The 23,742-nt window shown below is 38.7% G+C and overlaps 2 protein-coding genes across 7 annotated transcripts in view; one reads left to right on the forward strand and one right to left on the reverse strand.

Annotated features, from left to right (window-relative positions):
* The window catches only part of LOC127637510 (ARF GTPase-activating protein GIT2-like), a 51,389-nt gene extending 46,346 nt beyond the window's left edge, over positions 1-5,043 (reverse strand). For 2 of the 5 annotated variants that reach the window (XM_052118625.1, XM_052118633.1), the window contains exon 1: positions 4,476-5,043. In XM_052118625.1, the coding sequence (XP_051974585.1) occupies positions 4,476-4,557 (82 nt within the window). In that variant the 5' untranslated portion in view covers positions 4,558-5,043. The remainder of the gene's footprint in view (positions 1-4,475) is intronic. The other 3 variants (XM_052118601.1, XM_052118608.1, XM_052118616.1) reach the window with 3 other exon arrangements.
* Positions 5,044-5,516: 473 nt separating this feature from the next.
* LOC127643194 (ankyrin repeat domain-containing protein 13A-like) lies at positions 5,517-23,737 on the forward strand. Of its 2 annotated transcripts, none has more exons than XM_052125821.1 (15): positions 5,517-6,519; positions 7,096-7,231; positions 7,738-7,862; positions 9,904-9,949; positions 10,043-10,186; positions 10,344-10,533; positions 13,746-13,812; positions 15,737-15,818; positions 16,003-16,064; positions 16,183-16,313; positions 17,156-17,313; positions 17,968-18,120; positions 18,329-18,504; positions 18,593-18,642; positions 20,265-23,737. In XM_052125821.1, the coding sequence occupies exons 1-15, from the start codon at positions 6,412-6,414 to the stop codon at positions 20,458-20,460; spliced, it is 1,824 nt and encodes a 607-aa protein (XP_051981781.1). In that variant the 5' UTR covers positions 5,517-6,411; the 3' UTR covers positions 20,461-23,737. The 2 variants fall into 2 exon arrangements, with proteins under 2 accessions (XP_051981781.1, XP_051981780.1); XM_052125820.1 differs by having other exon boundaries at positions 5,521-6,519; positions 18,593-18,654.
* The last annotated feature ends 5 nt before the right edge of the window (positions 23,738-23,742 follow it).

Consider the following 23,742-nt stretch of genomic DNA (forward strand, 5'->3'; position numbering starts at 1 on the left):
CTCAGTCTCTCATCCATCAGTCTGCCTCAGTCTCTCATCCATCAGTCTGCCTCAGTCTCCATCCATCAGTCTGCCTCAGCATCTCTCCATCAGTCTGCCTCAGTCTCCATCCAGCAGTCTGCCTCAGTCTCTCATCCATCAGTCTGCCTCAGCCTCTCATCCATCAGTCTGCCTCAGTCTCCATCCATCAGTCTGCCTCAGTCTCTCATCCATCAGTCTGCCTCAGTCTCTCATCCATCAGTCTGCCTCAGCCTCTCTCCATCAGTCTGCCTTAGTCTCCATCCATCAGTCTGCCTCAGTCTCCATCCATCAGTCTGCCTCAGTCTCTCTCCATCAGTCTGCCTCAGCCTCTCTCCATCACTGCCTCAGTCTCCATCCATCACCAGGCTCTGCCTCAGCCTCTCTCCATTGCCAGGCTCTGCCCCAACCTCTTTATCACCAGGCTCTGCCCCAACCTCTTTATCACAAGGCTCTGTCCCAGCCCGATAATCTTCTAAATGGTGTGTTTTCATTTATGTGTTCTTTATTAAATAAAGTATGTTTTTGTACAGTTCATGGTATGTAGTCATTTGGTTGTAGTTATATTAGATTGCTTCTCTCTGTTTTTATAATCTACCCAGTCTGTCACTGCATATACCCTCTTACAACCAAACTAAGTAGTACAGTCTGTTCCGAAAAGTCATTAGAAATGAGCATTTAAGTGTTTTATATATATTAAAAATATTTTAAAAAGCGGGGAATTTCCCCCGAACCCCCCTAGCATTTCCTGTCCCCCCCAGGTTCAAAATTGCTCCTACGCCCCTGGTGGAGATGTAAGAAACTTGCAGAAGGACAACCATCACTGCAACACTCCACCGATCTGGGCTTTATGGCAGAGTGGCCAGTGGAAGACTCTCCACAGTGCAAGACACATGGAAGCCTGCTTTGAATTTGCAAAAAAAGCCCCTAAAGGACTCTCAGACTGTGAAATGCAGGATTCTCTGGTCTGATGAAATGAAGATTGAACTGTTTGGCCTCCATTCCCAGTGTCATGTCTGGAGGAAACTTGGCACTGCTCATTACCTGCACGATACCATCCCAATGGTGAAGCATGGTGGTGTTAGCATCATTCTGTGGGGGTGTTTTTCAGTGGCAGGGACTGGTCAGGGTTGAAGGAAAGCTGAACGCACCAAAGTACAGAGAAAAAGTACAAAGAACATCCTTAATGAAAACCTGGTCCAGTGTGCTCAGGCCCTCAGACTGGGCTGAAGGTAACCTTCCAACAGGACAATGACCCTAAGCACACAGCCGAGACAATGCAAGATTGGCTTAGGGACAACTCTGTGAATGTCCATTAAAGGCATAGCCAGAGCCTGGACTTGAACCCAATCGAACATCTCTGGAGTGACCTGAAAATGGCTGTCCACTGATGGTCCCCATCCAAACTTGAGAGCATCTGCAGAGAAGAATGGCAGAAATTCCCCAAATCCAGGTGTGCAAAGCTTGTCGCATCATACCCAAAAAGACTTGAGGCTGTAATCACTGCCAAAGTTGCTTAAACTAAGTACTGAGTTAAGGGTCTGAATACTATGTGATATTTAATTTTTTTCTTTTCAATAAATTTACAAAGTTATCATAAATCTGTTTATGCTTCGTCATTGTGGGGTATGGAGTGTAGAGTGATGTGAAAGGCAACTTAAATGTGAAGTCCGCTCCTTTTTTTATTGCAGGAAATGCTTTGTCTTTGATTTGATTGACAGCGATTGTGTATGAATTTGAAATGCTGTCACTCACATACATCACTGCTTCAATGATTGGACGTTTGTTACGTGGTTCAGCCCATTTGAGAGCTTGACCAATCATAATGAAGCAGAGCTTCCAGGCAGAATATAAATACATTGACTGAAAGTCCATTGTGTCCAATCAACAATCAGATCATTTTCATTTTCATTTGCAAATAGTGTTCATGAAGCTCCCATAGACTCCCAGAGAGGCACTGCATCCAGGAAGGACCCAAAGCACAGCTTCAATGGGGTTCTATGAGCCGTGCATTTGCGAACTCCAACTGACATAGTCATGCAGATAACATTAACTAAACAAACATTGCAAAAGTGTTGTACGCTGTTGCACGTTTTTTTTTTTTTTTTTTACCTTAAATATTTAACTAGGACAGTAAGTACCTGAATGAGAGGTTGTTTGCAATTTGATGAATATGTCACTGTGCAATTTTAATGAAATTTTAAGGGAAGCTGTGCTTCCTGTGTGGTCTTAAATTAATCGCCACTGATACACACACATTTATATTTACATCTATGCATTTGGCAGACGCTTTTATCCAAAGTGACATAAAGTGCATTCATACATAAAGGTTGAACTATATACAGTCTATAAAAAATATATTTTTTAGCAGATAGGTATTTTTATTATTATTTACATTAAGTTAGAGACACAATGTATGTGCGGACAGGGCACATTTCCATACAGTTGCATTTTTTCTTTTCATGTCCTCACTTAAATTCAGAACACTTGATCTAATCAAAATTACCAAATCTGCATTGAAGCGCACATAAACATATGGATGAATATTGTCAGTCAGTTCCAAAAAAGCAACTATCGGCACCAATTTATTCGGTAAAACAGATTTATCGGTCTACCTCTAATAACAACAAAGTTTAAGGCTGCTCTGATACTATGGGCTGAGGTGGGTCAGACCAGGCAAAATGAACTCTGACTTTTATGCAGCATTGCATTTTTACACAGAATTATGAGCAGGCACAAAGCAGCCTTAACTCGGATGCTTAACATCACCAAGTCATTCTCACACTTCTGACAAATTCGCAATCGTATGTTAACCATCTATAGATAATGTTATCTTGGTAACATAAATCAACGACGTTCAATACATCAACATCAAAAAAAAAAAAAAATAAAATAATAAAAAAGAAAATCCAAATGTTACGTTTGAAAGGCATATAAACAACTTATTTATGATGATGTAAAAACGCAGTCTTGATTCCTGGAAAGAAAGGGCAACTGACAGTTCCATCAACTGGCTCCAAACTGAGCCCAGACAGATGACTGATCTTCAAACAAGGCAGAAATATATTTTTATTATTATACTGATAATAAAACAGTGTCCATTTACTGTGCAATGCAGCTTCCCACTTAAAAAGTTACTGATCAGCGATTCACAGCTAGAGTGAGGGATACTATATCAGATCAGACTGTCAGAAAGATCAACAGTCTGAATTAAAAATGAATTCACTGTTAAGCTGTGAGTTGCATAGAAGAAAGTTACTTCCCTTTAAACACAGGAAGCATCACACAACAGCTGCAAAGAGGGCAAGGGCCAAGAATCAAGCACCTGGCATCATTCCCTTAACCCCCTCATTCTCCCTTCCTCTCCTTTCTTTCTAAGTGCTCGCTGTCAAGTGCTGTAGCAGCAAAAATAAAATCCCAGTCCAGAATGACTAAAAATATTCACACCCTAACAACAACTGCCCAAAGATCCTGACATGTTGGTGCAGCTCAGGCCAGCTGGTGACAGGCGTAACTAATCAAGGGGAATCAATATGGGGCATGAAGTGACACTGACCCACTAAGCACAACAAACCAACTGTCCAGCAAAGCCTGAGTCAGGCCTTCCTCTTACAGGACAAAAGTCAGCCATATGTCAGTCCAAACAACAAACAAGTCTATCCTTAAGAGTATATTTCACAAATTCTAGAGTCTGTAAAATGATTTGAACACTTTACCATAGGAAATGAATGCAATATCAGGTCGGTTGTAGACTCTGGAGGACATCGGTATGAGTATTTTAACAAGCAGCACAGGACTGAATCAGATTTTATTACTAATGGTGATTCATAGTCTTGATCATTAGTACATTTCTCACTAGTGCAGTAAATTAACTGCATTTGAACACTGTGTAATGAGGACAGGAATGTTGCGTGCCATTATTTATTTGATATACAGGCCCCTTAGGGATCAATAAAATAAAATGGATAAAATGGTTCAAGAATACAGTGCAGCATCATTTGAGGGTGAAAAAAAAAGAGCCGGACCAGTAGAATTGAGTCAAGGCTGCATACAAAGTGGCAGTCTCTCAAAACCAAGTGACCTCCCTACCTAGACATTTTTGCATAATAGATGCATATATTTGAGAATTTTTGGCCATCACATGTAGGGGTCAGATGAACTGACCTATGATGCTATCTAGGTAGGGAGCTCACTAGTTTCTGAGACACAACCAGTACCACGACGTCATACCCCAAAACACACTACACTTACAAACCAAGCACTCCTAAATCCCATCTAAATCTATCCTGAAAATATATATTATTGCGACTAGAGGCTTGCCTGAAAATGTCTCAGAATGCTTTATTTATCCTTAAATGTCCAGCGAGTCATTATTTTTATCTGGCTGGTAATTGCAGGTTGTCAGCCATAAAGTCGTTTATTAAAAATCTACAGTAAATATGATATACTGTGCTCACCCGAACTGCTGCAATCCGCACAAACTTCGCTATTTCGTAGCCGTTTCGACATCCTTGTCTCCAGGAACGTGGCTTTTACCATCTAGAATCGAGACTACAGCGTCCACGGGTAATTTAAAGCATGCACCGCCGCTTAGACGTTATGACTGGATTCGTTTCAAAGTATTGTATCACTGAAAGAGGATCTCGAGCACGAAGAGAACGTGCATTCAGATGAGTTCGACGCGTGCGTGCATGCATCTGTACTAGCTTCTGTATATGAAACTATGTCTGGCTGTCTAGCCTGAATTTAGCACAGGCAGCAGAGCCCCTGTCATAATACATTAGAAACTACACTGCGGAAATGCTTGCCAAGCAACCCGTCAGATCGACGCAGCGTGCCATCTGTCTAGCCTGACCACACATTGGAGGGGTTTTTTTTTTAGTTAATTTGGTAAGACTTAAACTCCAACAGTACAGCCACACATTTGAGTTTATAGTGACGATAAATCAGCTTTCGAGCTCTCCCTGACACGCAGTGGAGAGACGCGACAGTGCAGCGCGTGATGTATTATTTACCCGTTTATTCACTCGCAGGCAGTTCTAGGATTACATTAAATATGACATTGTGAAATGATACATCACATTTTATGTTTGGCGTATATTTTTAAACTGAGAAATGTGTCAGACACTGTCGTAAATGAAATTCAACGCATGTATGACGTGATCTTTAAAGCATTGGGGGCCGTTCAGACCGAACACGTACTTATGCCAAAAACAGATAAAGCAGTTATCTCGAGACGTGTTTTTTAAGTTGGTGTTCTTTTAACTTGACAAGGCGTCTGAAAACGGGATGCTCCTGCGCAAAACGCTGAAAAACAGCTAGGAGCAACGGTCAAACATGTCCGTCTGGTATGTTCAAATAAAACAAAACCCAGCGCCAAAATACGTTGGATATGAACAGCCGTGCCTTTATGCGTTCGTATCCGCGCAGGCGCAGAAGTACCAACCTCCGCGTGTGACAGTGTCGACCAACTAGCGTGTTAGAGCCGTAAACGGACACCTACCTGTCGCAAAATTGTCCATGTTTTTTCTTTTAAAACAGCAATTTCATCGTAGTACTCTGAAAATTAGAGTAACGGTGGTCAATTAATTAATTGATGAGCTGTTTCCTCACAAAAGCAGTTTATTTAGCAAAAGGAGGCATCACCCCCATAGACATCCGTTTAAAAAAAAACACTTGCCAGTGTCCCGTCCATAGAATATCCGCCGAGTAATACATTTTGTTGCTAACTTAGTAGACACATTTGTAGAAGGGCTCTGTCTGATGAGCGAATTTCAGAAAGTACTAAAACGAGCGACACGAATTATGACATTTAGTAGTGTTTCATTTTGGAAAATGTAAAAATATACGGCTGCTTATTTAAAAGATAATTTATAATAAAACTAAACGAGAAAATCACAGTTTGAATTAAGCAGAATTTAACCACAGATACTGGAGAACAACTACCCCTTCTACATACGAAATGGTTCGGTCAGGCGTTTGGATTGTCCAATACATGATTTGAATTTTCCACATACGGATTTTATTTAGAGCATTTAATGTTGCATTTGTTAGCAGTTCTTTGCTTTATAAATTGATTAGAAATAGAACTAAACGCATGAGCTTGGATGGACTTTATTTGTGAAATGAATTCTTACACCCCCGCCCAAATTAGTCTCAACCTGCCACTTCCTTGTTTTTCAAAAGTTTTATTTTGAAAAAAGAAAGAAAAGTTGGTTGCGTTTTCGGCTTCTTCCTTCCTAAAGATCCACCTGTTCAATCATCAGAGTCACTTGTGTATTTATCTCTAACCAATTAAACGCATGAAGAGTTTTGATGGTTTGTGACAGTAGCTAGCTCGCTGGCTGGCTCTTGATTTTGGAGGTGAGAAGAGCAGAGTTTGATCGAGGCAGAATGCTATCCGCCAGCGCTGCCAACGACGAGGATTTCAGCCTCAGGTTTCCACTGCATGTTCTCGTCTGGGAGAATGACTACAGGAGGCTGGAGAAAGACATACAGACGGTATGCGTCTAATTTCTCGCTGCAAACGCTAATGTTTAGTCTTTGCAGCTGGTGGGAGAATAATTGGTCTGCTCTGCTGTCTCCCTCCAGTAAATGTCATAACATGCTTGTCATGTATTTAATTATCTCCTGTGTCTTATTGCTTCATTATCTGGCCATCCACTTATTAACTAATGTCCCAGTGCAGTGCATTGAATTGCATTCGAAATTTGGTGTGGTATTGCAATACACTGAAACTGGGACATTGGATATTATAACATGCTCGTCATGCATTTAATATAGTCTAGTGAAAATCAGATGCTTATTAGCTTGTCATCCACATGTTAATAACAGTGCCACTGCATTGGATTGCACTAGAAAGTTGGTGATCTCACCCTAACATCAGTAGAGCTTCATTAATGAACCATGCAGATGACCATAGAGAAAGTAGACATGCCATTTCACTGCATTTCAATTAGTTGCCATTGCATACTTTTATCTCCACCCACAAGGCATGCAGAAGTGCTCATGGTTTTTGCCTTGTCAGTTTCCTCCCTGCCATATGAACTCAGAACTGTCTGTTTACACTGATTTCAGAACAATATAGAAGAGGTGGACCCGAGAGGTCGAACCCCTTTGCATCTGGCTGTCTCGCTAGGACACCTGGAATCAGTTAGAGTGCTGCTGAGACATAGTGCTGATGTTACCAAAGAAAACAGCAAACATTGGACAGGTGAGAATGACTGTTTTGCAGTACCAGTGCCAGTCTGAAAAGTAAATTGCATTGGCCCCCATAGAACATCATTAGCACTATTACCACCACTTCCTCAGCTTTCGCCATCAGTGGCTTTCCTAGCCAGTGAGAGCATTTAATACCTCAATCAATGACTCGCATTGGATCTCAGTATGCTGACATTTTGAGGATCATGTGCACTTAAAATCATCTTCCCAAAGACGCTTATTGGTTATTACTGGTCGTTTAGCAGATGTTTTATCCTAAGTGACTTTTATTACATTATGCAGTACAGTAATGCATAGGGACAATCTAGGGTTAAAAAAAAAATCTCTAATCATTAAAAATTATGGTTTTCATTTTGGGGTGAACTATTCCACAAAGTCCTAGATCTCAATTACTCTTCATGAGTTGCCTCTAGGTGTGAACACTTTGTTTTATCATTCAGTTACGAGGCCATATCATTAAATAAAGAGCTAAAGGATGTCTGTGGTTTGTCTGTGAAGTGCTACAGGAGGCAGTCAGCACTGGAGATCCAGAGATGGTGCAGCTAGTGCTCCAGAGGCGAGATTATCTCAAAGCCTCCACTGCGCTGGGCGGCGTTCCAGAGTTACTGTGCAAGATTCGAGAGGTGTGTCTAGATCATTTTATTTCAGATATTCATCCTTTCCCTATTCCCCTGTCTCTGCAGACCACATGTTCTCGGTCTCTTATATGCTTAATTAATGCCCTTTATATGCTCAACACTTCATCTCCTTTCTCAAGTACAGTGCTATGAATAAGTATTTTCCCCCTTCCTTATTTCTTCTATTGTTTGTTTTTTTCATACAAAATTGTTTTAGATCTTCAAATAAGATATAACATAAAACAAAAGCAACCTGAGTAAACACTAAATACACTTTTCATATTGGTATGAAATAACATTTGTTATTGAAGCAAAAAAAGTTATCCCACACCTATATCACCCATGTGAAAAACTAACTGCCCCTTAAATGTAATAGCTGGTTGTGTCACCTTTAGCAGCAACAACTGCAACCAAATGCATCAGATAACTGGAGATCAGTCTTTTACAACACTGGTGGAATTTTAGCCCACTCTTCTGTGCAGAACTGCTTTAGTTCAGCCATATTTGAGGGTTTTCAAGCATGAACTGCTCGTTTTAAGTTCCTGCCACAGCATCTCAATCGGGTTCAAGACAGGACTTTGACTAGGCCACTCCAAAACTTTAATTTGGCTTTGTTTGAGCCATTCAGAGGTGGACTTACTCCTATGCATTGGATCAATGTCATGCTGCATAATATAGTTGCACTTGAGCTTGAACTCATGGACTGATGACCGGATGTTCTCCTTTAGGATTTTCTTGAAGAGAGCAGAATTCATGTTTCCCTCAGATATTGCAAGTCGCCCTGACCCTGAAGCAGCAAAGCATCCCTACACCATCGCACTACCGCCACCATGCTTGACCGTAGATATGAAGTTCTTTTTGTGCAAGTCTGTGTTTGATTTACGCCAGATGTAGCAGGACCCCAGTCTTACAAACAGTTCCATTTTCGACTCATCAGACCACTGAACATTCTCCCAAAAGGTTTGAGGATCATCAAGACATGTTTTGGCAAAATTCAGACAAGCCTTAATATTCTTCTGGGTAAGCAGTGGTTTTTGCCTCACCACACTACTATGGGTGGTATTTTTGCCCAGTGTCTTTCTGATAGTGGAGTCATGAACATGAAAGTTTATTGAGGCCTGCAGTTCCTTGGATGTTGTCCTTTGCTTTTTTTTTTATGGTCTGGTCTGCACTTATATAGCTCCTTTTTAACTTTAGAGGTATTCAAAGCTCTTTTCCCTGCATCTCATTTACCCATTCACACACCAATGATGGCAGAGCTGCCATGCAAGGCACTAGCCTGCCTTTGGGAGCGGGGGGTTCCCGAGGACACTTCGGCATGTGGAGTCGTGTGGGCCAGGAATCAAACCACCAACCCTGCGATTAGTGGACAACCCATTCTACCACCTGAGCTACAGCCCCATGCCTTCCTGTATGGGTCATCGCTGTACTCTTCAGGTTCACTACTGTGCCAAGTTTTCTCCATTTGGAGATAATGGCTCTCAGTGTGGTTCTTTGGAGTCCCAGAGCCTTTAAATAGCTTTGTAACCCTTCCCAGACTGATGTATTTCAATCATTAATAATTTCTGGAATATCTTTCAACCTTGGCATAGTGTGCTTCTGGGTGAGACATTTTAGCCAACTTCATGCTGCTGACTTATATTTAGGTGTTGATTTGATTGAGCTGGGCTGGCAGTAATCAGGCCATTATGAATGCAGTTTCATATATTTGGGGATTTAGTAACTAAGGAGGCAAATACTTTTTCACACAGGCCAGTTGGTATTGAATAACTTTTTGGCTTCAAAAAAGAACATTTATCATTTAAAAACGGTATTTTGTGTTTATTGAGATTCCTTTTTTTATGTTAGATTTTGTTTTTGAATTTTTTTAAACAATTTTGGATGGGATATACACAAAAACAGAAGAAATCAGGATGGTTTCAAAACAATTTTTTTTGTTCTGCAGTGTATCAAAGGACTTTTTCTGTTCTAAGTTTTACTGTTACACTTCTGGCTTTTTGCTACCTAAAAAGGGCCTTTAACATAATGAACCCCTTCTTGTCCTCAGTCTCCAGATTTCTACATGGAGATGAAGTGGGAATTTAATAGCTGGAGTAAGTCCTATTTTCTCATAGAACTTTCTGAATTCTTTTGACCTTTTATATGAAATAGAATGATTCTCATCTGTTTTTCTGTTCTTGCTTCAGTCCCTCTCGTGTCTCGCGTGTGTCCCAGCGACGTGTGCAGAATCTGGAAGAGTGGAGCTTGTCTTCGGGTGGACACCAACTTGCTGGGCTTTGAAAACATGACCTGGATCCGAGGAAGAAGAAGCTATGTCTTCAGAGGAGAGGGTTAGTAACTCCCTCTGTCTGTCTGTTTGTGTTTATGCTTATGTATTTGTTGGTAAATGTGTTCTTCTGAAATCTGCATAAAGTTTGCATTTGTACGCTTACTAGTGCACTTCTGATTAAGATGATGAATGAAAGCGCTGCATGTGTCTTCTGACAGACAATTGCACAGAGCTAATGGAAGTTAATCACGAGGAAGAGGTGGTGGACACGGAACGCTTTGATCTCTCACGTGAGATTGAAGACGTCACACTCGACTCCATGCAGCCCGCCGAACAGGAAGTAGCCAAGAGGCTGACCACACCCATTGTCAACACATACCTGGACACAAAGGACATTGCGTTTGAGAGGTAAGGCAATGAAGATAATTTAGTTCCTAAAAGATTTGCATGTGTAGAGTAAGATTTGTAAAAGCTTAAATTATGTTACAAGCATGGTAAAATGATTTTGTACGTTTGCCCACTGACAATGAAATGATCAGTCTATAATTTTAATGGTAGGTTAATTTGAACAGTGAGAGAAAGAATAACAACAAAGAAATCCAGAAAAACGCATGTCGAAAATGTTATAAATTGAATTGCATTTTAATGAGGGAAATAAGTATTCAACCCCCTCTCAATCAGAGATTTTTGGCTCCCAGGTGTCTTTTATACAGGTAACAAGTTGAGATTAGGGGCACACTCTTAAAGTGAATAATCTCAATTTGTTACCTGTATAAAAGACACCTGTTCACAGAAGCAATCAATCAGATTCCAAACTCTCCACCATGGCCAAGACCAAAGAGCTGTCCAAGGATGTCAGGGACAAGATTGTAGATCTACATAAGGCTGGAATGGGCTAAAAGACCATCGCCAAGCAGCTTGGTGAGAAGGTGACAATAGTGGGTGTGATAATTCGCAAATGGAAGAAACACAAAAGAACTGTCAATCTCCCTTGGTCTGGGGCTCCATGCAAGATCTCACCACGTGGAGTTGCAATGATCATGAGAACGGTGAGGAATCAGCCCAGAACTACACGGGAGGATCTTGTCAATGATCTCAAGGCAGCTGGGACAATAGTCACCAAGAAAACAATTGGTAACACACTACGCCGTGAAGGACTGAAATCCTGCAGCACCTGCAAGGTCCCCCTGCTCAAGAAAGCACATGTACAGGCCCGTCTGAAGTTTTCCAATGAACATCTGAATGATTCAGAGGAGAATTGGGTGTAAGTGTTGTGGTCAGATGAGACCAAAATCGAGCTCTTTGGCATCAACTCAACTTGCCGTGTTTGGAGGAGGAGGAGGAGGAGGAGGAGGAGGAGGAATGCTGCCTATGACCCCAAGAACACCATCCCCACTGTCAAACATGGAGGTGGAAACATTATGCTTTGGGGGTGTTTTTCTGCTAAGGGGACAGGACAACTTCACCGCATCAAAGGGACAATGGACGGGGCCATGTGCCGTCAAATCTTAGGTGAGAACCTCCTTCCCTCAGCCAGGGCATTGAAAATGGGTCATGGATGGGTATTCCAGCATAACAATGACCCAAAACACATGGCCAAGGCAACAAAGGAGTGGCTCAAGAAGAAGCACATTAAGGTCCTGGAGTGGCCTAGCCAGTCTCCAGACCTTAATCCCATAGAACATCTGTGGAGGGAGCTGAAGGTTCGAGTTGCCAAATGTCAGCCTCGAAACCTTAATGACTTGGAGAAGATCTGCAAAGAGGAGTGGGACAAAATCCCTCCTGAGATGTGTGCAAACCTGGTGGCCGACTAAAAGAAACATCTGACCTCTGTGATTGCCAACAAGGGTTTTACCACCAAGTACTAAGTAATGTTTTGCAGAGGGGTCGAATACTTATTTCCCTCATTAAAATGCAATTCAATTTATAACATTTTTGACATGCGTTTTTCTGGATTTTTTTGTTATTCTGTCTCTCACTGTTCAAATTAACCTACCATTAAAATTATAGACTGATCATTTGTTTTTCAGTGGGCAAACATACAATATCAGTCTCTCTCTCTCTCTTATGAGAGAGAGAGAGAGAGAGAGAGATACACACACACACACACACACACTCTACCGGTCAAAAAATTTTGAAACACTCATTCTTTATTACAATTTTTTTGTTCACATTTTTGAATATAGTAAAGTAATCACCCTTTGCCTAGAATTTGCAGACATGTACTCATGACATTTTCTCAACCAACTTCTTAAGGTATAAATTAAAATGGTGGCACAAATATATTTCAAACATTTAAGCATAGGCCTTCATATCAAAAGATTTTTAAGATCATGAGAAACATTTCAGTCAAGTGTTTAAAAACTTTTGACCGGTTGTGTGTGTATATATTATATTGCAAAAGTATTAATGACTTTTGTTTGTGGTGAAAATTGTTTCCCTTTTGTTGTGCTCACACTTTTTTTGGCACAACATTCTCACTTAAAAGGCATTTGGGTGGGTGTCTGTCTGTCAATAGATACATCAGCTCTGTAGGTCCATACAATGCAAGTGAATGGTGATCAGACCATATGTAGTTCCTAAAATCACATAAAGGAAACATAAAAGTAATCCAGAAGACTCCAGTGGTTAAATCTGTGTCTACAGAAGCAATATAATAGGTATGGGTGAGAAACCGATACAAATTTAAGTAATTTTTTACAGTAAATATCCACTTCCACTTTCAAATGTGAAACTAAACAGGCATCACATGTGATTTAGAGTGAAAAAGGACTGGAGTTTTATGGATTACTTCTATGTTTACTTTGTGATTTTTGGAGCTACAAAGGTTTGATCACCATTCACTTGCATTGTATGGACCAACAGAGCTCAAATATACCCCTAAAAATCTTTGTATTCTGCTGAAGAAAGAAAGTCATACACATCTGGGATGGCATAAGGGTGAGCAACTGATGTTCATTTTTAGTTTAACTATCCCTTTAACTTTTAATCTTCAGAAAGTTTAGTTTTATGTGGCTTATGTTACCATTTTGTTTTCTAGCTCTGAGGTTCTCTGATACCAGCAAATTCCATCCATCCAAGTGCCATACCAATAATAATTAAAAGTAATTAAATATGTAATAAAAATAATTAACAGCAACAAGAAGAAACATTTGAGCACCAGATTGAGATTCATATGTACATCAATAAATGGTGTTGGATCAATTTTACACACAATAAAAGATAGTAAAATTTGATTGATTACAAGAAGCAGGTAGACCCACCTTTCCTCTCACTCTTACAAAACTTGAGTGAGAACGTTGTGCCAAAAAATTGTGAGTGTAACAAAAGGGAAGACGGAACAATACATTTCTGATAATTTCTGGAAAATATTTTGCCACATACACAAGTCATTTACACTTGTGCAATAGTTTATTTTTAGGCATACCGATTCTATGCGTTCAATCCATTTTGCTGTTCATTACACCCTTTCTTAGCTTGAACATCACTGAGTCTTTGCAAATGCAAATCATTTAGGCACTATTTAATTTTTTTATAAGGCTCCATATTTAAGATGCAGGAGCTTTTCAGAGAGAGTCTATGTCTTATTTCATGAAATGGTTTGCTCATTCTGTGCTCAGGTGTAAGTCAGGTATCTGGGGTTGGAGGTCGGACAGAACAGAGGTAGTAAATGGATTTGAAGCTAAGGTAAGCTCATGTACCATGTGGTTTTAAACTACAATACCAGTAATAACAAGTAAAACAGGATAATTCCTCCATCTCTGGTGATCAAGTGATCAGACAAGACACATTACTGTTTACACCTGGTATTTACAGCAGGGACTAAAAACTAAATGTTTTTCATTTCGGTTCATTTTGAGCAAAAACTGTTTATTTTTTTTTTTTTTTTTTTGTTCCGGATCAGATCTTGCAAGTGAAACAAGCAATCTGGTCTGGAAAATAAGCCCAAAATAAGACACTTGCCTCACCAAAATAAGCAACAACAAAAAAAAGCAATACTTTTTTCCCCTGTGTGGTGGATTTATCAGCATAGAAATCATAACAAGCATACAGTTAATCAACAGTTAAGTATAATTGTAATTGTAGTTCTGCTTCTCAGTCAACCCGGCATCATCAAATCTGTATTAATGCATAATATCTAACAATAATTCAGTGAAGACATGAAAACAAATGCGAAGTGTCCTATTTACATCTAATAAATCTTTTCGGGCAACAAAAATTGACACTTTTCAGTGTTTGCACTACAACTACAATGTGGTTATATGCATTTTTGACTACTTAAGAATGGTTTAAGTGATCGGATCACAAAATGTTTGGACCCCATTTAAAACTATATTTATTGCTGACCACAATTGGAATGTCCAAAACGGACATTAAAGGGATAGTTCACCCAAAAATAAAAATTCTTTTTTTTTTAGATTTTTAGAAGAATATTTCAGTTCTATAGGTCCATACAATGCAAGTAAATGTTGACCAAAATTATGAAGCTCCATAAAGCACATAAAGACAGCATAAAAGTAATCCATAATGATTGTGCCTGCTAGAGACTGCAATGGTGAGATGTACAGTGAAAAATGAGTTACATTTTAGTCTGTTCTCAAACAAAACTGATTAGATCGCTTCATAAGAACACTGGAGTCTTATGGATGACTTTTTTGCTGCCTTCATGTGCTTTTTGGCACTTCAAAGATTTGGTCAGCATTCACTTGCAATGTTTGGCCCTATAGAGCGGAGATATTCTTAGAAAAATCTTTTGTTTTCTGCAGAAGAAAGAAAGCCATATACATCGGGGATGGCATGAGGGCCATTAAATGAAGGAATTTTCCTTTTTGAGCGAGCAGTAGACCCTTTTCACATGCCCAGGTTTGCAGAGCAGAAGTAGAATCATAGTTGTGTGAACTTGAATGGCAGTGAATGGAAGACCACAACAAAAGTAATTTTTGCTCACCCGTTTGCTCCAACAGCAAAAGAAAATATCAACGATTGTGCTTTCACGGCTTTTCAAAGGAAGATAATTTATATTGCTGGATGACAGCAGTAAGAAGAAAGAAATAGGCTAAAAACACTCAAAGTCTCCTCGCAGCTGTGGTAACTCGATTTTTTTAACTTGCTCCAGGGCAATATTAAGAAAAGTTCAATTTTATAAATTTACACCAAATATTTTTATAATTGCAAATATTTAAAAAATGGTTACGTTTACGTTGTTAAAAAAGGAAGAAACGCGTTCTAACATGTCTGTGAAAAGGGTCCATGGTTCATTGACAGGTAAGTAGGCAGTCCTTCATTGTTGTCTGGGACATTTCAGGGTACGTTTTTCATACACTGAAAAATGATGTGGTCACATGCATTTTCAACTACATCAGTTTGAGTGATTGGACATTTACAACTATATTTAGTGCTGGCCACAACCATATTGTTAAAAACGGATGGTAATGGCAGGTCACAGAACTTGGATTCATTGTTTTAAGGAGAAAATGTCTTCTATGCCAGAAGGAAGTGACACGTAAAAAAAAAAAAAAAGTCATTAAAACACTGTGACTCTTTATTTAGAGCAGTGAGTTTCAGTACAAGGCAGTCTTTGTCCTTTGGGTGATGATGTTGCTTTTGGCAGGTTTTTTCTGCGAACAATGTGAACGTTGTGATACGCACCAGGACGGAGCACCTCACAGACGAGGAGAAGGCCAGGATAAAAAGTAATTGACCCAGTTTAAGCTTTACAAGTTTAAGATATTTAAAAATATCCTAGACTGTTACCTGCAGTACAGACAGTAGAGCTTTGAACCCTTTTAACTGGATTTTTCAAGACTGCTTAGGATTCTTAGTGGGTGGTAACTGCACTCTGTACAACTCAATTAGTGGTGCTTTTGATCCCCTCAGGTGAAAGGAATGTTCTGGAATCTTTGCTCGGCACAGTAGAACAACAGATTGGTGCTCAAGGGGTAAGACAAGCTCACAAAGCAGACTCCTGTATTTTCAAACTTAATTTATTCTCTTTTTAGTCTGTTTTATAAAATCTGAAAGGATTTGAAATTGAATTGACCCCATGTATGATTATAGGACATGACTATGGAGTTTGCCACAGCTACAAACCCCACAGCCATCACTCAAGAGGAGTACTTTAACCCCAACTTTAACCTGCAGGGCAGAGACATCGGCCGACCCATTGAGCTCACCATCAGAACACAAAAGTAAGAAAAGCCATTTTTACTAGACTTCTCTAAAGTTAATTCAAAAAAGTAATAGAAAATTTTTTTTTCTTCTGCTGAACACAATAGAAGATTTTTAGAAGAAAATCTCAGCCCTAAATGTCCATTCAGTGCAAGTCAACAGGGTCCAAAACTTTGAAGTGGCACAAAGGCAGCATAAAAATGTTGCTTACTCTAGTGGTTTTATCCATGTTTTCAGACGTGCGTGCGTGCGTGCGTGCGAATCAGATCAATATTTAAGTCTTTTACTATAAATTCTCCTCCCTTTCCAATATGTGGCGATATGCACAAAGAATCACTAAAAACAAAATAACTCCTCTTAGGAGAGCAAAGCGCTTAGGAGGGCTGTTTAAAAGTTGAGATTTATATTAAAGGTTTTACATATTTAACTTAAATTTTGATCTGTTTCTCACTCATAACAATCAAATGGCTTCAGAAGGCATGGATTTAACCACTAGAGTCGTATGGATTACTTTTATACTGCCTTTATGTGCTTTTTTGAGCTTCAAAGTTTTGAACCCTGTTGAATTGCATTGAATGGACCTACAGAGCTGAAATAGTCTTCTAAAAATCTTTGTTTGTGTTCTGCAGAAGAAAGAAAGTCTTGCACATCTGGCGTGGCAAGAGGGTGAGTAAATGATGAGAGCATTTTTATTTTTGGGTGAACCACTCCTAAGTCCTTAATCTATTTAAATACAGTAGAGAGTAACGAATTCAAAATATGTATACGTTTTTGATAGAAATGTGGAAACTCAAACACATAATCACATCAATGACATAATTATAATTAAAAGTGATTTTGTGTGTTGCTGAACACCTCTTAGGTTTAAAGGCACTCTGTGGATGAGTGAGGAGCATCCTCTGTCTCTGGTGGAGCAGGTCACTCCCATTATTGACCTGATGGCCCGCACCAGCACTCACTTCGCCCGTCTCAAAGACTTCATCAACCTTCGGTTTCCCCCTGGCTTCCCTGTAAAGATCGGTGAGTAAATTGATGTAACTATATAAATGACCCTACCTCTCAGCTTTGAAATTCAACCCAGTCCAGTAGAAGGGTTGTATTTGAATCTCATGCCTCAGCTTGAGTATTAACTCATGTTCCATATGGTTCAAGGGTTTTAAAATAGCTAAGAGACAAAACTGTTGGTAGAAAATTCAAATGTAAGTAAACGCATGCAAATATGTATAGAAGATTGGTTGATATTAACTTGTCAACCTATTCTTCTCTCAACATTTTTCAAGACTGTTGTCATGTTTCAGGCCTGAAGTTAAAAAAAGTTCTCCAGTGACACTAATCCTCTGGCTGGGCCACCTACATTTACTTGTTCTGGGTGATTTGGCCTCTTTGATGATGTAAAGGTTCTGTTCCTTTATTTAGCCTTTGTTATTTTTTGTTTTATATGTAGTAGAAGGTCAAACCCTCTTCAGGAACAAAAATACAGATGAAGCTTGAGTTGAGTAGAGTCAATGATTGTCTGGCAAAGCCTGATACATTCTATATATATTCTTGTGTGAATGGCTTTAATAAAATTAACATTTTATTGAAATCTCTTTTTGAAGGCCATAATGGAAGAATAGAATAAACATGAATGGTTAATATTCTACAGACTCCCCATAGTTTTTATTTTTCCTTTAGAAATCCCACTGTTCCACGTGTTGAATGCCCGCATCACTTTTGGAAACGTCAACAAGTGCAGTACAGATGAACCTCTGGATGTCAATCAATCATCATCTTCATCCACGCCTACAGAGGAAAAATGTGGAGATGGAGAGGGCAACCAGGCATCAGGTTCAGAACCACAAACCCTGACAAATCACTTTTTTCCTCATTAAGCTTAAAACCTAGACATACCTTGCATGTAGTACATATGGACCAGAGTTGGCAAATCAAATGTTTTGATGAAGTAGGGAAAGGTTCTATTGAAGGTTCTTCAATGCAGTGTTTTTAATGAATGCATCATGTTATAAAGACAGCCTTGTGTATCTGCCACCTGCAGGACCTGCTTTGTTCCAGGTATGTCCATCTGTGTTTACGGCACCTGCACACTATCGCCTCAGAGGGGGCTACCACCACTCAAACACACGCCAGTACAACCCAGCCAGTCATGATGAAGAACTTCTTCAGTACGCCATTCACCAGAGCATACTGGACTCCAGTGGACTTAATACACAGGTCAGAGAGCTTCCTGGGTCTGTTTCTAGTACATTTCTTGATGTTGCCTGTCTTTAAAAGGATATTGTTTGGTTGCTGTGGTTTTTAGGACACTTGGAGTGATTCCGATGGAATGTTGACACAAAACGTGGAGAACAGGTTGAGTGATGGGTAATCTGCACATTTTATAATTTCCTTATTTTAGTCCAATTTGCTCAGGTCATAAATGTTTTTCCTCGAGTTTTGACTATTAAGGTTGTCTTGACAAAGTCAGTGTACTGTTATTCTATAAAACGTTTTTTAATTTTATTTTTATTTATTTTATTCTTAACCAAGACCAAAATTTCTAACACCATCTCCTCCTAGAGCTATTTAAGCTTCATCCACCAAAGTTGGTACAGACCTTCAGACTGTTCTAACTTACTGTGTGTCTCAATCAGCTCCCTATGTCAAGATTCAGTACTGTATTCCGTGTACACGTATTCGAGCACAATGTTAAGCGCATGTTTATTCGCTTAACGTTGGGGCTCTTATGAATCAATCATCTGCCGCACGTTTACGAACTTGCACATGCAAGCGCAGCTGTTATTTATTAATCAATAATATTGCTGTATAAATGACACCATCGTTCATTTTTGTTGAAGATAAGTGATATAATGATTGATAGAGATTAGCAAACAAAGTGATGGAATGATAGAAGGATCGAAAAGAAAGAGTGATTGAGTGACAGACAGTCTTCTGCAGAACACCAATGAAGATTTATTTCTAGAGGTGCTCACAATGCAAGTGAATGGGTGCCAACATTTTTAAGCTCCAAAATGCATATACAGGCAGCATAAAAGTAAACCTTAAGACTGCAGTGGTTAAATCTATACCTTCAGAAGTGATATAAGTGTGGTTGAGAAACAGATCAATATTAACAGACCCCCCCACAGTAGGTGGCGATATGCACGACGAATGCCAATTGTCAAAAACAAAATAAGAATGTGAAGGATCAGTAGTAAAAAAAGAACTTAAATATTGATCTGTTTCTCACCCACACTTATACATTTATGCATTTGGCAGACGCTTTTATCCAAAGTGACTTACAGTGCACTTATTAGAGGGACAATCCCCCCGGAGCAACCTGGAGTTAAGTGCCTTGCTCAAGGACACAATGGTGGTGGCTGTGGGGATCGAACCTGCGACCTTCTGATTAACAGTTATGTGCTTTAAGCCCACTATGCCACAACCCCACTCCACTCATCATATTGCTTCTTAAGACATTGATTTAACCACTGGAGTCGTATGGATTTCTTTTATGCTGCCTTTGTGCTTTTAGAGCTTCAAAATGTAAGTTCTCTTATAGTGTAGGACCTATAGAGTTGAGATGTTCTTCTAAAAATCTTTGCATTCTGCAGAAGCAAGAAAGTCACAGACATCTGGAATGGCATTTCATTTTTGGGTGAACTATCCCTTTCAAAGGAGTAGTGTTGCAAATTTGCATTCAAGTCTGGTTTTATTTTGGTATAGAATGACCTCTTTTCAAGATGAAATCAATTCCAGGTGGACAAAATCAAGTCCTGCCCTACATTCTCATTTAAAACATTTGGAAATATGTCACATTGTGGAAGTAAAACGGGTTGCGAATGCTTATTTTATGTTCACTTTAAAGCCACTTCTTTGAATCACTTTCATAGAGTTAAAAAAACAGAATTGCTCTGATAAGGTGGTCTTTCAAAATGATTTATTTTTATTGCTGTGTACTTTTCCTTAAATTGTCTCATTATGTCATGTTATAGGTCCGGTTCTGAGGGAGTTCTAGTAGATCTTAGTGACACCACACCCTCAAGCTCTGGCTCCACCTCTAGCCCCGAAACTGAACTGCGATTGGCAATGGAGCTCTCTGCCCGGGCACTGGAGGAGGAGGAAAAGAGAAGGAATGAAGAAGAGGAAGAATTAGAAAGAATTATACAACTCTCACTATCAGAAAAATAACAGGGTAAGATGAGAGATGGAAAGAAAAAGGGATTATTGTCTGTTATTGCCATAATCGTTAAACTTTTTTATTTATAACCCTCTGTTCTGTCTTGCCACTGACAAACATATGACTACATATGTATTTATGTATTGTTGAATATGGAGCCGATCAGAAAGATTCTTGTTCCTAATTCCATTTTTTTGTTTGTTTTTTTTTTTTTGCACAAGACTTGTATATTTTACAATTCATATGGGCTTCTTTTTCTTTTCCTCCTCAAAAGAGATGATCATGCAGTCTTTAGCATGTGTTTTACACAAAGAAATTCAGCGCTGCTTCTTTAAGATTATGTGGTGGAAAGGTAATATGATGTCCTTGAAAGTCCAAACGTGTGTGTGTGTGTGTTTGTGTGTGTGTTTGTTTGTTTTTGACAGAAAATATCAGAGCATTAACATTAGCTTTAGTTTTATATTAATACAATATCTCAGGGATCAACTGGTCATCAGATGTTTGTTCCTTTTATCACAGCCAAGTAAAAGAGACAAATGTTTTATACAAAACAGTAGGGCAATACAATTCTTAAAAGGTCAGTTTGCTCATAAATTTGAATTCTATCATTGTTTGCTCACCCTAAAGTTGTTCCAAATCATTTTGACTTTCTTCTGTGGGACACAAAAGGAAATGTTAAGCAGAATGTTTGGGACTGACAACCTCAGTTCCCATTTACTTTCGTTGTTTGGTAAAAAGCAGCATCAACGGAAGAAAGTGAGTCATTCTGGTTTGGAACGACACTAGGGTGAGTAAATGATGCCATCATTTTTGGGTGAACAAACACTTTAACGTGTGCTATTGTCATTAGACAACTGACAGAAGCATCTCTACTGTAAAGGCAATAATTTACACCACGGTGCCTCCCCAGAGTAAAAAGGCACTTGCACAGACCGTAATATTACTGACATGGGCTATAAAATGTAAACAAGTACGCCTCAGTACTTTTAGTCTGCCTAATTTGTAAATCATACAATTAAATGGCTAATACCATCGTAACTATCTTTTAATGCAAAGCATGAATGTGGCAGTACTGGGTCTCTTTTCTGGCACCAACACAACCTCATTCAACACTAAAGGACTAGCAGAATGTGAAAGGAAAACCAGCTGTATGTTTCAGAAGGTGTTGTCAAAATGATTGATTGTGGTTAGGCAGCATTGTTGTGTGACTGAGGTTCTAATGTGGTATAAATGTGGTAGAACCTGCCCTGCAGTATTCAGTAATCAATGCTTCAGTGGTACAGCAGTGTATCCGGCTGCTCTATAGGTAATCACGCACTGTTCCTTCCTCTTGTAGCTGACAGTGCTATATATTTGGTCAAATTATTTTCTTGAATGTTATTTCTTTTGTTGTCTTCTTCCTGTGAGTGTTTTTAAAGCCTTGTGAGACTAAAACATTTAAAGGTATTGTTACTTAATGCTTGCAGTATCTCTCTCACTACTTTTGTATGAACCAGTGTGTGCTTGAAATGATTTTAACAGTGTCACCTTATGATGTGACATGAATAGAAAGTCATTATTCTGCTTTTCCAGGATGGTGGGTGTTCACATGCATTTAAAATGGGCATTTCTAAAGGTTTTTTTCTTCCGTGTTTAAATATCCACACAACATTATTTCTGGACACAGAATTCAAATACGTTCATTATTTAAAACTTAATTAAACTTGTGGTATTTTCTTGGGTCTAAGTCTTAACCCTAACTAATTGCCAAAAATGTTTAATGATCATTACCCTGTTAGCAGGGGCTTGATTTTTGGTTAATTGTCATGCTGCATAATGCAACTTAAAACCCTGTCTGAGCATGTTAAAGAAATCCTGAAGGCATTTGTAATCTGTGATGTATGTATGAGGAAAAAAATGTTTTTACTTCAATAAAAGCACTTTATTGACTTGATGGCACTTTATTAACTATGACACACATTACATGACAAAGGCAAATCAGGCTTTACACAGGCTGACGACAATATCTAAAGGGTCTGGAAAATATTAATCATTCAAAATGTCATATAGTCTGAATCTCTTTGTATTCTATATGGTGTTTTTATTGAGGCAAAATTGTGTAAAGATAATTCTCGTTTGAAGTATTTTGACTAAATTAATTAAACCCTGCTGAGTTATTGCTTAATTTAGGATAAGTATTTAAAGGAATATTCCAGGTTCAATACAAGTTAAGCTGAATCGACTGAATTAGTGGCATAATATTGATTACCACAAAGGTTTATTTGGACTTGCCCCTCTGGGTAACAGTGAGGCACTTACAATGGAAGTGAATGGGGGAGAATGTTAAAATACACACCTTTGCAAAAGTATAGCCACAAGACGTAAAGGATATGTGTGTTAAAATGATTTTAGTGTGATCAAATCAATTGATGTAATGTTAATTAACCCCTAAAACCCCTTAAACAACAGCTCAAATAATGCATGAGTTTGAACAGAAGAATTCATGTACGTGTTTTTATAAAATTACAAGCTTTACATTTCTGCCTTTAAACCCTCCAGAAAGTGGCACATTCACTTCCATTGTAAATTTTTTTTTTTTTTTTTTTTGTGGCAATCAACATAATGCAACAAATGCTGTCGACTGGGCTTAACTTGTATTAACCCAGAATATTCTTTAATCTATTTATTTTATGTGTATTAAATGTTTATTGCTAGAAAATGAAATCACACAGGGTTTTTCTGTATTTAGACTATGTTTCCCAATTGCTGTTGTGATGCAAAAATAGCGAACCTCATATATATGTGTGTGTGTGTGTGTGTTTTTTTTTTTTTTTTAATTTTATTTTATATAATATCACAGACTTCACACCTAAGGTGGACAACAACTTTCTCAGAAGGTTACGCACATTCTTTTACTGCTACTTAGTTTCAATTTTGTGTTCTATTCATGATAAATTTGATCTATTACTTTTAATTCATACATCTCCTAAGAGAGATGCCTCTGACAAAGGCATTTTTGTTGAGTATGGAGTTGATATTACAACGATCTGGTTTGTTATCTAAAATAAATTGGTAAAAAATTATTTTACTTTGATCTTGTCAATTTTGTTTTCAGAATTTTATTTCATTACATTTCTTGCTCATTTTGTCACATCCATTTACTCAAAGCTTCTGGTAATATAGACTCCACTGTGCATCATGAGTTTGTCACAGAAACCCACAGATGGGGCTGTTCTAATGCACAACAAGTCTCTGTATCTCTAGTTTATGGTTTTCTTGAATGCTCTTGTAACATCTGTGTTCTAAATAAACAT

The sequence above is a fragment of the Xyrauchen texanus genome, chromosome 4 (genome assembly GCF_025860055.1).
Source record: "Xyrauchen texanus isolate HMW12.3.18 chromosome 4, RBS_HiC_50CHRs, whole genome shotgun sequence".
NCBI lineage: Eukaryota > Metazoa > Chordata > Actinopteri > Cypriniformes > Catostomidae > Xyrauchen > Xyrauchen texanus.

Bases quoted from the DNA above. Each gene is read 5' to 3' on its own strand.
- LOC127643194 (XM_052125820.1), top strand. From the start codon at position 6,412: ATGCTATCCGCCAGCGCTGCCAACGACGAGGATTTCAGCCTCAGGTTT. The intron at 7,232-7,737 runs GTGAGAATGACT...TTGTCTGTGAAG, and splicing joins AAACAGCAAACATTGGACAG to TGCTACAGGAGGCAGTCAGC. The intron at 15,819-16,002 runs GTAATTGACCCA...TGATCCCCTCAG, and splicing joins GGAGAAGGCCAGGATAAAAA to GTGAAAGGAATGTTCTGGAA.